Source organism: Chionomys nivalis, chromosome 21 (assembly GCF_950005125.1).
Source record: "Chionomys nivalis chromosome 21, mChiNiv1.1, whole genome shotgun sequence".
Classification (NCBI taxonomy): domain Eukaryota; kingdom Metazoa; phylum Chordata; class Mammalia; order Rodentia; family Cricetidae; genus Chionomys; species Chionomys nivalis.
The window spans coordinates 53,786,381-53,801,657 of NC_080106.1; the positions used below are offsets into that span (position 1 = coordinate 53,786,381).

A 15,277-nucleotide genomic window follows, 5' to 3' on the forward strand; every position below is an offset into this window, starting at 1 on the left:
CTCATTGTTGCAAGAAAATACCCTAACAACATCTGCCTAAGAAATGAATAGTTTATTATGGCTTGAAGTTGCCGAAAAAATCCTAGGTGATCTCTTTCATCATGAAGGGGAAGGCAGGAGCACAAAGCCAGCTGTTCATCCCTGCAGTCAGGAAGCAAAACATGAACAGCAAGTGAGCTTAGTTATAAAAACTTGTATTTACGTGTAGTCACTTACTTCAGCAAAACGCTATCCCTAAAGGTCCCATTACCTACCACAACAGTGCCTCCAATTGGGGCCCAAATATGTAAGCACATAGGGGACATTTTGTATTCAAGCCACTGAAGCCCCCAGAATCTTTGCCTTTGTGTCATACTTGTGTCTTTGGTTACTGGGGAAGTATGTTGACAGCCATCCACACCTGTTTAAGACATAGCCTGATGTCATTGTATTTCTGCATTAATGCTGGTATGTCAAGTTGGCAGATGCACTGATTGATGCAATTATTAAATATGTCCTACTTTAGATTCTTAGAATCCAGTTTTCCTCATAACGGATGTGAGAATTGGGTCTTGCCTTCTGTGGTGCTTGGTTGTTTACACTCTGAAATGCAGAGATTGAGAGAGATGTCTTCTCTCTCTTGCATCTCTAAAATCCTCATCAAAAAGCACTATGGAGCTATATGCCTGATTTATTTCCAAAGTGGCTTTTGACACTGCCCCACATCATCAGCTTGGAAAGGGGTGATTTTGCAACAAGATTCAAATCCCTTAATGCTTTTTTGGAATTCTCCTTTTTACTCCACAGGCGGAACCCTTTGCACTTCCACCTCATTGCTGACTCCATTGCGGAGCAGATCCTGGCCACACTTTTCCAAACCTGGATGGTACCTGCAGTGCGTGTGGACTTCTATAATGCTGATGAGCTCAAGGTATGGAAAAGAAGAAGGGAGAAAGGGAAAAGAGTTCTCTTATCTGCTGCAACTGGGAACCTCGGATGTGCATAATTAATTGACTATAATAAGAACAGGGACCTCACCTCCTAGTAGGACATGTTCAGGTTATAACTGTTCTTATCTAAATTTATCATTAAGCAACATATTAGCAAAACTGACCTTCTAACAGATAATCTACTTTGGTCTGGTCAATTCTAGATACCAAGGAACTCCATAGAAGCTGAAGTCTACTGACCTTCGTTTGTATCTAAACATGATCTGTGGTACAATAGTAGATAATCATTTGGTTGTTCACTGAGGTGAACATTGACCTTAGAGTGACAGATCTTACCTTAACTCTATGTACTGTAACCTACTGATCACAAGATACACATCAACCACCTGCCCATGGTGGCCTGGTTCTTTAGGGACAGAAAGGTTATAATCCTAAATTTTGGGGTGGGAGTTTCTGATGAAAGAATATATGCTGATGCCTCAAGATGAATTGCTGAATAAAAACTGCATTAGGAACTTTTTAACTAATAAAATTCATGTGGACATCTAATTCCTTTGCTTCCGATTCTTCTATAGTGCCACCTTGCTTGCATGATATTTGGGATTGTGGTCTAAAGACTTGGGTTCCCAAGTCCACTTCTTATCTGTCTCTACTTGAAGCCACAAAACAATCCCACATCAGTTAAGAATTAGGGATAATATTTGGCCACAAAACAATCCCACACCAGTTAAGAATTAGGGTTATTTATTTGAGGGGAAAAACTTACAGATCACCGTCCCAAACAACAGTCCTCTCATTGCAAATAAGAAACAGAGAGTCTGGTTGCCAGAAAGGGAGCCAGAACCAAGATAGAGATTGCCGGGTTCCCACTGCTTTTTAAAGTAAAAGAGACCACGCCCAAGTGGGCTGGTATCTTAAAGGCTATTGGCTGAAGGAGCAGAAGGAGCGCTAGTGGCATCTACTCATTGCAATAAACTCCCTACACTTAACCATAACTACTAGAAGATACCTAATATGTAGCTTCTCTCCAATGTTGCACTCCTTTGCTTATTCTGTTCCCTCTATCAAACTTTCTCTCCTAATATCTTGTCACAATCTCACCCATCCTTTTATACTCAGTGGCACTGTTTTCCTTTCCCTTTTCCAAGAAAGCAAGAAACTTTCTATCCACTTGTCTGTCAGCGTTTTATCTAGTCTGTGTTTCTTAGACCTCATGCAGCCAAAGGTAGCTAGCTATGAATGCATCATGACACAAAATGTAAACTTACTTAGAACATGGTAAGTTGTGTTTGTGTGTGTTCCCATTTTTTTAAATTTTCTTATTTTTTTATAAAACACTTGCATAAATCTTGAGCATGTAATATGCAAATGACCATATTATGTCACAGTGTTAAAATGATGAGCTGGCATTGGAGTCTCGTAGTACCTCTTTAATGAAGTAAGAAGATAAAAACATCCCTTCTTTTTTTATTTTTCTGATGCTTAGTAGGTGGGGCATGGTAGGTTTCCCAGATACTAGGAGGTTTAGCCTACTGCTATTGTTAGAGGAACTAGTAGCTTTGAAGGAAAAAACTGACTTTCTGTACTAAGCACTTTGGGAAGAAACAGATAGATACCTAGGTATGGGACTGATTCTGGCAAATAGATTCTTTTCAGAGCCACAAAGTCATTATAATTTTATTTCAGAGTAATAATATTTAAAATAGATTGAGCATGTTGATGCAGGCTAGAATTTCTGATTTTCACATATTTTAGGCTCCGAGGTTGATCGAGATGTTCAGAATTTTGCATTTGGGGATTCTCGTAATTTGTGTGCCATTCCAATCTATTCTGAGATAAAATTGATTAACACTCTTATAAAGGCAAAAACAAAATTTAGCAAATTGCTGTACTAATTAAGGTGAAAAGCACATCACTCTGTCTCCCAGGTTCTAGTAGAAGCACCAAGGACAAATAAAAAGAGAGAGGAGATACAAAGCCTCTGCCTCCACAATTATTACTCCATTTTCCCCTGCCCTGTCTCAGTTATGAAGCCACCCACGGTTTGTTTAAAACATAAAAGAAGTCAGGTTGGGTGGCATGGGCCTGTGGTCCCAGAAAATGAGGAAGCTGGGACAGAAGAATAATTATCTCCAAGCCTATCTGAATGATTTAGTGAAAGTCTATCTCAAAAATTATAATAAAAAATGGGACAGCAATTTCTAAGTTTTAATTTCGAATATTTGTTTTCTACAGAAAAACTACATGCTTGGATCTGAGCCATGGCTAACTTACTTGTCAAATGGGCTTAGATAATGCCAGACACTGAAGGAGGATATAGTATCTGTAGCATATCAGTTTCTTAAAAATGATTGGTCTTTTCAGACATAGTAGCTGGAACCTATAGTCCCACACTAGGAGGAATGAAGAGGGAGGATTGTTACAACCCAGAAATTAGAGACCAGCAGGCAATATAGTGAGACCCTGTTGTTGTTTTTAAAGAATATTTTAAAACTTGAAGTATCCTACTCCCTTTTGAATCTCAAGGTCATGTGGTTCCTAAGTTGTTGTGGATCCTATTGATAACATAGCTTGCCATGTAAACCATAATGGTGATCCATGATTGGAATGTAGCCCCAGGGCTTCCTGCCCCAGCCTTAGAAGAGAGGAGAGAATATTCATGGTAATCCAGATAAACTATTATTTTACATACTGATTTTGTTATGGTTACTTTCTTGTCAACTTGACACAAGTTATGGGTATGTGGGAAGGGGAACCTCAACTGGGAAAATATGTCTGTTGATTGGTCTGTAGGACATATTCTTGATTAAGAGTTGATGTGGGAGGGCCCACTACACTGGGGTCGTGTCCTCTCTAAATAGGTGGTCCTGGGTTGTTTAAGAACATAGAGTAAGCAAGTCATGGAAAGCAAGTCAGGAAGCAGTGTTTCTCCATGGCCTCTTGTTTAGTTTTTGCCTTAAATTTCTTTCATGTTTTTCTTTAATGGTGGATTATGATCAGAATATATCATCAGAAATGAACTCTTTTCTCCTAAGTTACCTTTGGTCTTGGTCTTTACCATAGCAATAAAAACCATACTAGTACGATTATTAACTGAGTTAAAGCTTTAATTGTTTAAAAAGTGTAATCATTTTAAAAATTTGATCTGGCATATTAAAATGTGTACTATCTTCTAGAATCTTGTCCTCCAGAGAAGATTCCTAACATCTCTATATCTCTATGTACCATCTCCCTCCTGTATCTAAGGATTTCTTTTCCCAGAACTTTGTAGAATATGAATATTGATACATTATTATATAGAACGTACTGTCACAAAGGAAGATATTAATTTGGTCATTCCAGCTAACATTCCTGACTCATGGCACTGTCATCTGCATAGCAGCTCATTATTCCTTTGTCCTTCCTCCCCCTATGTGTTATCCCACATCCTAGCTGAGTCCTATATTCCTAGCCAGTATTCTCAACCAAGCTTCACAATCTTTCCCAACACACTGGCATCTCTTGCCTTCTATTCTGCTCACATTTTCTCTCCTAGGTCTATTCTTGCACAAAGCAAGGATCAGTTTTTATAAAAAAGCAAGCCCATGCATGGTATCCCATCCTCTTTTAAAAATCATCTGTGGCCAACTATTGCTTTTTTTTTTTTTTTTTTTTTTCCATTTTGGTTTTCTGAGACAGGACTTCTCTGTGTAGCAATGGCTATTGTAGAATTTGCTTTGAAGACCAAGATGGCTTCAAACTCACTGAGATCTGTCTACCTCTGCCTCCCAAGTGCTGGGATTAAAGACATGTGCCACCACCACCTTTAATTCCATTTGATATTACAAATGAGTTCTTTGATTTAACAAATTTAGATTTTGATACAGCTAAAAACTATTAAAAAAAAACACCCTAGACAAATTCAAGAGGGTATTCACACCCCTGATGATCCTCCAATCTTTAATTAGAAGATACTGTAGCCATAGGAGCATATACTGCAAGCATTATCTGCTTGCACGTGATTATTTTGTTGTTGGTAAAGTCTTTTGACAAAAAGTTGGCTCAAAGTTGCAGAGTGACTAGAGAGGCTTTCTCCCTTAACCCTTTGCTAACAGAGGTCAGCAGTCAGAGATGGGTATGATTCTTTTCCACCCAGGTACCTAAGACATGGACATATATGGTTAGAATGTATGTACCAAAGACGGGAAAATCTAAGAAACAAAGAAATGTTCACCTAAGGTAGACACGATCATCTGTTTTTAGCAGAAGCTAAGGCTTTGTTAAAATGAATAAAAAGGGAGGAATTTGTGAAGCCCATTTCTACCTTGTCTGAAGGTCAGAGGGTTTAAGGTTGCTCAAAATTGTTGACAACAACTAGGGCCACACATCCTGACCCACAGTGTGGTTGCTTGGTCCCTTTGATGTTAAGATGGCCAAAGCTCAGAAAATTCAAGCATACTTATGCTTCTTCTTTTGAATTATGAGTTTGACCTAGGAATTGACTGCCTTCAGGACACTTGGTCTAGTGTGGGTTCACTGCCTAAACAATAAAACGGTTTTCTCATAGATTCATGGCTTGATGGCTCAAAGTATTGAAACAAGTAACTGTTCTAGTTGTCCTTTGTATCATGTTAAAGCAGTCTTTTGTCTTCTTCCCCCTGTTGTATTGGGGTATAAAAGTGTATGGAAAATTAAACACAGGTGAAATTCAGTATTCACTGAAACTCCCTTCCAGTACTATCTTACGTTTTTTCTTTTTATTATTTTTACTTGTATTTCATACTTTTTTTTTTTTTTTTTTTCTTTTTCGAGACAGGGTTTCTCTGTGGTTTTGGAGCCTGTCCTGGAACTAGCTCCTGTAGACCAGGCTGGTCTCGAACTCACAGAAATCCGCCTGCCTCTGCCTCCCAAGTGCTGGGATTAAAGGCGTGCACCACCACCGCCCGGCTTTTACTTACTTTTTCTAATGCGCATGTCCCTAACCTTGTAAGTGGTATACTTGTCAAAGCTGGTTTCTTTTGCTGAGGCTATGCTATTGGGGGAAACTGCCTGCGTCATCCTTACCTTGGAGATTCTTTGTTCTGTGCATTTGTTGGATTACATGTTTTTCCATGAAACTTGCCACAGACCATATTTTCATGCCATCCTCCGATAAGTTGCTTGTTTTAGTTTGAGAATGATTCCCATAGACTCATTTGTCTGAATATTTGGCCAACAGTTGGTGGAACTGTTTGGGGTGAATTTGGCTGTATGTCCTTGTTGGAGGAGATGTGCTACTGAAGAATGCTTTTGTTGTGCCCAAGTTACTGATCCCCCCAAAAAGAAAATCCATGGAATGGGATTCTGATGTGAAACACGAGTGTTTCTAATATATAAATTCTAGTTTGAACAATACCTGCAGCACACCAACCCAGTGGATGAGAGAAGTGCATTGCCGAGCCTGGGGAAGGGAGAACTTTTAAAGGGGAAATGCCATAATCAGGAGAGCTCTTGTCCTGTCATCTTGGGACTGGGTAAGGAGGGCACAGGATAAGGTAGTTTCTGAAACCATTGGTCAGGTTTTGGGCACAAAAAAACTCTAGCAAAGAGCCATTAATAACCGACAAGGTATCTTCAAGGGCAGGATGCCTCCTAGGAGTATCTGGACCTCGTTAAATTTTATGACCCTGCTCTTAGGTCCTTAATTGTTAATTTTCAGGATATTCGTTCAAATTTGTACAAGTTGCAGAACATTTCTGGAACCGAGATCTCCCCTCCCCCCACTCATTATATGGCTTAAAACGAATTCCCTAATAGAGTTTACAAAGTCAGGGTTTCACACTCTGAAGTTTCAAATGCCCACAGCTTTAACTCCCTATACCTTGTAAGTTTTTTCTTAAGATTTGAGCTCTCAGTTACTGCTCCAGTGCCAGGAATACCTGTCTGTGGCCCTCCTCCCTGACATGATCTCAAGAAATGCTAACACTCTGAAACTGTAAACTTCAAATAAACTTTTGGTCATGATGTTTTATCACAATATTTGAAATGTAGCTAAAAAACATTTAATATCTGTTTGTTCCCTGGATTTTGTCCCTGTTGTGTGCCTAATTGGGTACCTGGTTAAGAAAATATTTGCTATATAACGGATACATAGTACATTCAGTGCTCTTGTGTTATTTTGGTTTTAGTCTGGGGATTTAACATAGGGCCCTCCCAAATGCTAGACATGCGTGTACTACTGAGCTACATTCCCTCTCCTTCATTTACATTTTGTTTTCAGAGTACCTCACTAAGTTTCTCGGGCTAGTCTGGAACCTCTGATTATCTTGCCCCTGCCTCCTAGGAATTGTGATTATGGGTCTGGGTCACCATGTACAGCTCTAACACTGGGTTATTTAAAACAAAAAGGCAATATTTATCTTTGATCTCAAAAGAGGGTCACTACATTTCTGAATATGATTTGGGGTCTGTGTGGGCAGTCAGATGTCTGCCTGCCTGTGACTTTGTAATAGTGATTCTGTGTGTACCAGCCTATCTACCAGCCCATATTCCAGTAGTAGCCCTGAGACATATACCTATAAGTAAGGATTTATTTCTTTCTTCTCTCTCTCTCTCTCTCTCTCTCTCTCTCTCTCTCTCTCTCTCTCTCTCTCTCCCTCCCTCCCTCCCTCCCTCCCTCCTTCCCTCCCTCTCTCTCTCCTCCCCCCTCTCCCTTTCCCTCTCCTCCTTATACCTTTCCTCCCTCCCTCCTTTCCTCCCTTCCTCCTTTCCTCCCTTCCTTTTTCCTTTCTTTTTTCATTTTTTTTTGTTGAGACAGGGTTTCTCTGTGGCTTTGGAGTTTGTCCTGGAACTACCTCTTGTAGATCAAACTGGCCTTGAACTCACAGAGATGTGCCTGCCTCTGCCTCCTGCATGCTGAGATTAAAGGCGTGTGCCCCTACCACCTGGTGTTTTCTCTCTTGACTATTCCACTTTTCTTTTTCAGACAGTGTCTCATATGTAGTCAGCATTGGCCTTCGAACTTATCATGTAAGCCCATGCTAGTTTCAAACTCATTATGAAACCAGGATATTTATTTTTCTATGACAAGTACCAGGAACCAACACATTCATATGTTACACTTTAGATGCTATCTGGGAAGGAGGAAGAACAGGAGGGAAGCAGATATGAGATGTGCTTTGTAGTTTTGTTCAACAAGTATGTCATTATGGCACATCTGTAGACACAAGGAAGCATCTTCTTTTATAGCTGGCTCTTAAGAAATTACTTTGTACAGCTCTTGGAAGTGGCATTTCCCAGAAACACTCCTGTGGGTCCCTCATTATGTCTGTTAGTGTGGAAGACAGAATATGAGGGAATAGGAAATTGAGGGGTGGGTACATGATTAAAAACAAACTGTAGGAAACCCAGCATGGACTGGTATCGTTCTTTCCATAATTTGTGTGGATTTGCAAGTAGGACGGACTCTCAGGTTTACCTATCTCTGAGACCTGTAGAATGCTCTCTCTCTTCTTGGTACTTGATTGATCCATTTACTTGTGTTCTCCACATCCCTGTTTTAATAGGCTACCAGGACTGTACTTTCTGTGCCCTGAGCTATGCTCAAAGCTTATAGCTCTGAGCCTCTGGAGAATGGGATTTATTTTGATATAGAGCTTTGTAGATGACTGCACACTGTCACTCACTTCTCATGACAACCCTCTGGGCTTCAGAGTGAAGTTTGATTACTTCCATCTCACAAATAATTCATAAACCTACAACCCCACCCTGAAGATTATTTGCCTAAGATCAGGCAACTAATAAATGCAAAAGCTGATATTTGACTTTTACCTTTTGAATGAGATAATATGAAATAGGAAGTTGCATAATTTACTAGACACAGACTGAGTGAGTTTTAATCTGAAGGAAAAGTCTGTAGCCATTAGAAAATGAGGGTACCCTTGCTCATTGCACTTGAATTGCTCTCATTTGGGGTCCCTGGCCTCATGAACTGCATCTATGGTCTATTCCCTTTATAGTGAATGTGTTGTTTCTAGTGTTCTCCCTACTTCTCCTCTGCTCCCACAATTCTATAGGCTCAGTTCTAGTATCCCTCTTATATGGATAAACACTGATGACAACTTATGCTGGAAAGGTTGTGGACTAAAGGGAACACTCCTGCATTGCTGATGGGAATGGAAACTGGCACAACCTCTTTGGATGCCAGTGTGGCAACTACTCAGAAAATTAGGAAACAACCTTCCTCATGACCCAGTAATGCCACTTTGGGGTATATATCCAAAGGATGCTCAATCGTGCCACAAGGACATGTGCTAAACTATGTTCATAGCAGCATTGTCTGTCATAGCCAGAACCTGGAAACAACGTAAATGCTCCTCCACCAAAGAATGGATAAGGAAAATGTGGTACATTTACACAATGAAGTACTACTACACAGCAGAAAAAATAACAACATCTTGATTTTTCAGGAAACTGGATGGAGCTAGAAAACATTATTTTGAGTGAGGTAACCCAGACACAGAAAGACAATTATCACATGTACTCACTCATAGGTGGTTTTTAAACATAAAGCAAGAAAACCAGCCTACAAACCACAATCCCAGAGAATTTAGACAATTAGCACACTAAGAGAGATTTACATAGATCTAATCTACATGGGAAGTAGAAAAAGACAAGATCTCCTGAGTAAATTGGGTGCTTGGGGACCTTGGGGGTAGGGTTGAAAGGGGGAGGGGAGAGGCAGCGAGGGTAACAGAGAAAAATGTAGAGCTCAATAAAAATAATTAAAAAAAAAAAAACTCCAAATCTTAGCTGAACACTTTGGAGTCATGTAATAGTGGTTCTAATCCCAAAACTGTATTAACTACACTTCGTTGAATCAGTTTGTGTTCTTCTCATTTCTTGTGTAGCCTAAGATATAAGTCTGCTTAGACAAAGGTCCCCAAAACTTTTGAAGCTGTTCCTATTCAGACTATCCCTAAAGAACAAATGAATTAAGCATGAAGCCTCCATTTAAAGGCCTGCTGAGAACAGACCTTCCTGCTAGGGATAAAAGTGACCTACTCCAGTGATGCTGCTGAGGTTTGCGATGGCCCAGGGCTCTCATCTAAGGAAACTAAATGATCATCACAGTAGACAGTTTGCTTTGAACAAAACAGTTCTTGCTAGCTTTCAGACAAGGCCCTGTGTGTCTGCTAGCCTTTTTTCTTGGCCCATCTGGCACAGAAAGTCACTCTCTTGCCACCTCTTAGGTACCTCTGATGCTGAGTTCATAAAGGGAAGTGGCCGAGGCAATGGCTGTTTCATGACTCACCTGTTTGGTGGGGAGTCTTAATTTATCTCCTTTTCTCTTAGCGGTGATGCCTGCTCATTACCCATGTTACAAAGGTTATGAAGTCCGATTCCAGACAGTGGCTACAGAAAATGTTGACAGTTGACTCTGCAGATTGAGACTCCACTCATCTCTAATTGTCTTTGTGCTGCTTTCTGTGTAAGGAGAGGAAGTTCTCCTTAGATAGCTATAATCTCTCAGACCCCTGTGGGTCTTCAGGAAGAACACTTCTATTGTTCCTCTCCATGGAACCATTAAGTGAAAGTCTGCCTACCCTCTCTATCCTATGAAGATAAACTTCCAAGTATTGAACTTTCAATTGCAATGAAAGAAGCAAACATAGATTTTATATGTTGACGGAGGCCTGATACTTATACCTTTTATAAAAAATGAGGCCTAGAAAGGCAAGCAAGGTATCCAAGATCTCCTCAATGATTATATCTAACATAGACCTTTTTCCCCCCAAATTGGATATAATATAGAGGTTCCACACTGGCAGTGATTTGCTTTAGTTAATGTGACTAGATATCCCTGATTGCCTGGGCAGTTCCATATCCTTTGGAGGCTCTGATCTGTGAGATGCCCAACAGAGGTCCCAGAGGAGAAATATGACTTGTGGTTTCTTGATACATGCTAAAGTAATCAGAGTGATACACAACACTTAAGTCTTTCCAGATACAGCTGTAGCTCCCTTTTGGGGTAATGACTCAGTGCATTTAAATCATACCATATACTAGGCAGCAGTGCTTGGAACACAGTGGGCACTTACCTTTTCCTCACATGGCTGTCGTTCACATGCAGATAGACCCTCATCAGGACAGTTCAGCTTATAATATTTCACCTTTACAGTAATGCAAAAGCATTGTGCATAAATTAAAGTGTACCTAAGATTTAGAATTGGTCTTTCACTGACTAATGTCATGTAACAGATTCCTCCTATAATGCTGGATAGCAACAGAGAGCTGCAGTACTCAGTTAGCCCTGTTCTAGTAGAAGGAACAGCCACAGCTCTATGTTAAGATATATTGCTCTATGCTAAGTTATATTGCTCAGCTGTAATTTCTGGGTCCAATGCATTAAATCATTTTCTGTTTTGCAACATTTTTGATTTAAAATAGCATAATCAAGACAAAACCTCACTGAAAGCCAATAAACATCTGTTTTTGAATATAGTTATTATTTTTTCATCACTTCTACTTCCAGGGTGATTTCTGACCTCTCAAAAGAGGCTTGGTTTTCAGAATAGTTCATAGGATTTAATTTCTTCCGCTCCTTCTTTGTCTTATTCTTTCCAGAAGGGTTAAATTCTTTCAGGACTAGGAAAGGTGCCATTAACTCATGCTCAGTAATATGTTTCTGGTTCCTGGATTAATGGTCCAGTTTTTGAAAAAACAGTCTGATTCCCATACCAACAGTATGTCTCTGACCTTTGTCAAGGAGACATAGGGCAAGGTCACAGGCTATACAGGCTATACAAGAGCCATACTCAAAAGCATATGTACTTTATGTGTAGAAGATCAGTCACTGGATGCTGTATTCTTCATGTGTATAATTATGTAGCTAGACAGCATAAATGTCATCTGCCTTAAAAAGCAATCTTTTTTTGTCAGGACTTCCCTTCAATCTAGACTTGGGAAATTTTATTCTTCTATTTCACACTTTTTTTCTTTCCTTTGTTTTGTTTTGTTTTTTTTATTCTTTTTTAATTAAAATTTCCAACTGCTCCCCGTTTCCCATTTCCCTCCCCCTCCTCCCACATATTGCCCCCTCCCCCCACTCCCCTCCCCCATCCCCACTCCTCTTCTCCTCCCCCCAGTCCATTCCCCCTCCCTCTCGATACTGAAGAGCAGTCCAAATTCCCTGCCCTACAGGAAGACCAAGGTCCTCCCACTTCCATCCAGGCCCAGGAAGGTAAGCATCCAATCAGGCTAAGCTCCCACAAAGCCAGTTCATGTATTAGGATCGAAACCTAGTGCCATTGTCCTTGGCTTCTCATCAGCCTTCATTGTCCGCCATGTTCAGAGAGTCCAGTTTCAACCCATGCTTATTCAGTCCCAGTCCAGCTGGCCTTGGAGAGCTCCCAATAGATCAGTTCCACTGTCACAGTGGGTGGGTGCACACCTCGTGGTCCTGATTTCCTTGCTCATGTTCTCCCTCCTTCTGCTCCTCATTTGGACCTTAAGAGCTCAGACCGTTGCTCCAAATTGGGTCTCTGTCTCTCTCTCGATCTATCGCCAGATGAAAATTCCTGTGCCATTCTCCTTGGCCTCTCGTCAGCTCTCATTGTCCGCCACATTCAGAGAGTCCGGTTTTATCCCATGTTTTTTCAGTAGCAGTCCAGCTGGCCTTGGTGAGCTCCCAATAGATCGGCCCCACTGTCTCAGTGGTTGGGTGCACCCCTCATGGTCCTGACTTCCTTGTTCATGTTCTCTCTCCTTCTGCTCCTCATTATAACCTTGGGAGCTCAGTCCGGTGCTCCAGTGTGGGTCTCTGTCTCTATCTCTATCCATCGCTAGATGCATCTTCAACAAATGGTGCTGGCACAATTGGATGTCAACCTGTAGAAGAATGAAAATAGACCCATATCTGTCACCATGCAAAAAACTCAAGTCCAAATGGATCAAAGACCTCAATATCAATCTGAATACACTCAACCTGATAGAAGAGAAAATGGGAAGTACCCTACAACATATGGGCACAGGAGATCGCTTCCTATGTATAACCCCAGCAGCACAGACATTAAGGGCAACATTGAATAAATGGGACCTCCTGAAACTGAGAAGCTTCTGTAAAGCAAAGGACACTGTCATTAAGACAAAAAGGCAGCCTACTGACTGGGAGAAGATCTTCACCAACCCCGCAACAGACAAAGGTCTGATCTCCAAAATATATAAAGAACTCAAGAAACTAGACTTTAAAAGGATAATTAACCCAATTAAAAAATGGGGCACTGAACTGAACAGAGAATTCTCAACAGAAGAAGTTAAAATGGCCAAAAGATACTTAAGGTCATGCTCAACCTCCTTAGCGATCAGAGAAATGCAAATCAAAACAACTTTGAGATATCATCTTATACCTGTCAGAATGGCTAAAATCAAAAACACCAAGGATAGCCTTTGCTGGAGAGGTTGTGGAGAAAGGGGTACCCTCATCCATTGCTGGTGGGACTGCAAACTTGTGCAACCACTTTGGAAATCAGTGTGGCGGTTTCTCAAAAAAATTGGGATCAACCTACCCCTGGACCCAGCAATACCACTCTTGGGAATATACCCAAGAGATGCCCTATCATATGACAAAAGCATTTGTCCAACTATGTTCATAGCAGCATTATTTGTAATAGCCAGAACCTGGAAGCAACCTAGATGCCCTTCAATGGAAGAATGGATGAAGAAAGTGTGGAATATATACACATTAGAGTACTACTCTGCGGTAAAAAACAATGACTTCTCGAATTTTGCATGCAAATGGATGGAAATAGAAAATATGATCCTGAGTGAGGTAACCCAGACCCAAAAAGAAGATCATGGGATGTAGTCACTCATAATTGGTTTCTAGCCATGGATAGGGGCCACTGAGTCTATAATTTGTGATCCTAAAGAAGCTAAACAAGAGGGTAAACCCAAGGAAAAACATATAGATATCCTCCCAGCTATGGGAAATAGACATGATTGATGGGCAAAAAATTGGAATCTTGGGGGTGGGGTGGGATGGGGATGAGGGGTGATGGGGAGAGAAAAGTGTGAAGGAGATGAGGGGAACTGGGGGAATCGGGGTGATTGGGGATAAAGGAAGGTTGGATAGGGGAGCAGGGAAACTCATACCTTAGGTAAGGGAGCCACCTAAGGGTTGGCAAGAGACTTGAACTTGGAATGGCTACCAGATGCCCAGGGCAATGTCCCCAGTTAGTTCATTGGGGCACCTGAGGATAGGGAACCTGAAATGAACCTATCCTATAATCATACTGATGAATATCTTGCATATCGCCATAGAACTTTCCTTTGTTTTGAAACAGTGTCTTGCTTTTAGCCCTGCCTGGCCTTAAACTGCCTATGCAAACCAATTGGGCATCAAACACACAGACATCCACCTGCCTCTGTGCTTCTGAACCCCAAGTGCTACAATTGAGGGCATATTCCACTAAATTCAGATATATCAAACCATCTTAATGAGTGGGTCTTAATGAATCATAGACTCTTCATTAGGGTCCTGTTATAGCCTCATATTTTCAAATATTTCATCTTTGATTAGCTCATCTTTGAATGCTTCGAGAAATTTGAGATAATTCTCTTCCAAAGTATCTTTGTCATATTTAGAAATTCTCACAGACTTGTTTGCCTTGGGCTTCATCGTTCTGATTGTGTGTTTTCCTGAATGAGGTTACACAGACTCAGAAAGCTGAGCATGGGTGTACTCACTTATAAGCCTAGGACCAAACTAGACCATCTGAATGTGGGTAACAGTTTTATGGCTAGAATAGACTGTGGGGCCACTGACAGTGCTACCAGTATATCTCCCTGCTGCTTGTACTGATTTTTGGAACCCGTTGTCTTTGGATGGATACCTTGCTCAGTCTGGATATAGTGGGGAGGGCCTTGGTCCTTCCTTGGAGTAATGTGCCTTGCCTTCTCCGGGGAGTGGATGAGAGGTGGGGTGGGGTGAGGGGGTATAAGCAGTGGGAAGAGGCAAGGAAGTGAGAACTTGGATTGGTAAGTATAATTTAAAAAGATAGTTTGTTTTCTTTTTTTAAAAAAATAAAATAAAAAATGAAAATAGAAAATAAAAAGGAAACTGAAAAAATTAGATATGTACATGAAAATCCATAGCTAAATATTGTACTTGTCCTTATGTCTTAGCTTCTATATTAAGCACAGGTTCATGGAAGCACAGCTTATGTGGTGGCAGTTTTCACCACCAATATGGTTATAGCAAAGAACTAAAACCAAGGAGAGGTTTAAAAATATAATCAAGGTCAGCAGCTATCAATCTCCATATCCACTATGCAGAGGATGAATGGATTTTCAAATGTTTATGACGAATTTATATTGCTGATATGTCCCAG

The 15,277-nt window shown here is 40.7% G+C and overlaps 1 protein-coding gene across 1 annotated transcript in view; it reads left to right on the plus strand.

The window, feature by feature from the left end:
- Large1 (LARGE xylosyl- and glucuronyltransferase 1) overlaps positions 1-15,277 on the plus strand; it is a 524,802-nt gene that overhangs the window by 281,775 nt on the left and 227,750 nt on the right. The window contains exon 5 of the mRNA XM_057753624.1: positions 787-910. Within this exon, the coding sequence (XP_057609607.1) occupies positions 787-910 (124 nt within the window). The remainder of the gene's footprint in view (positions 1-786; positions 911-15,277) is intronic.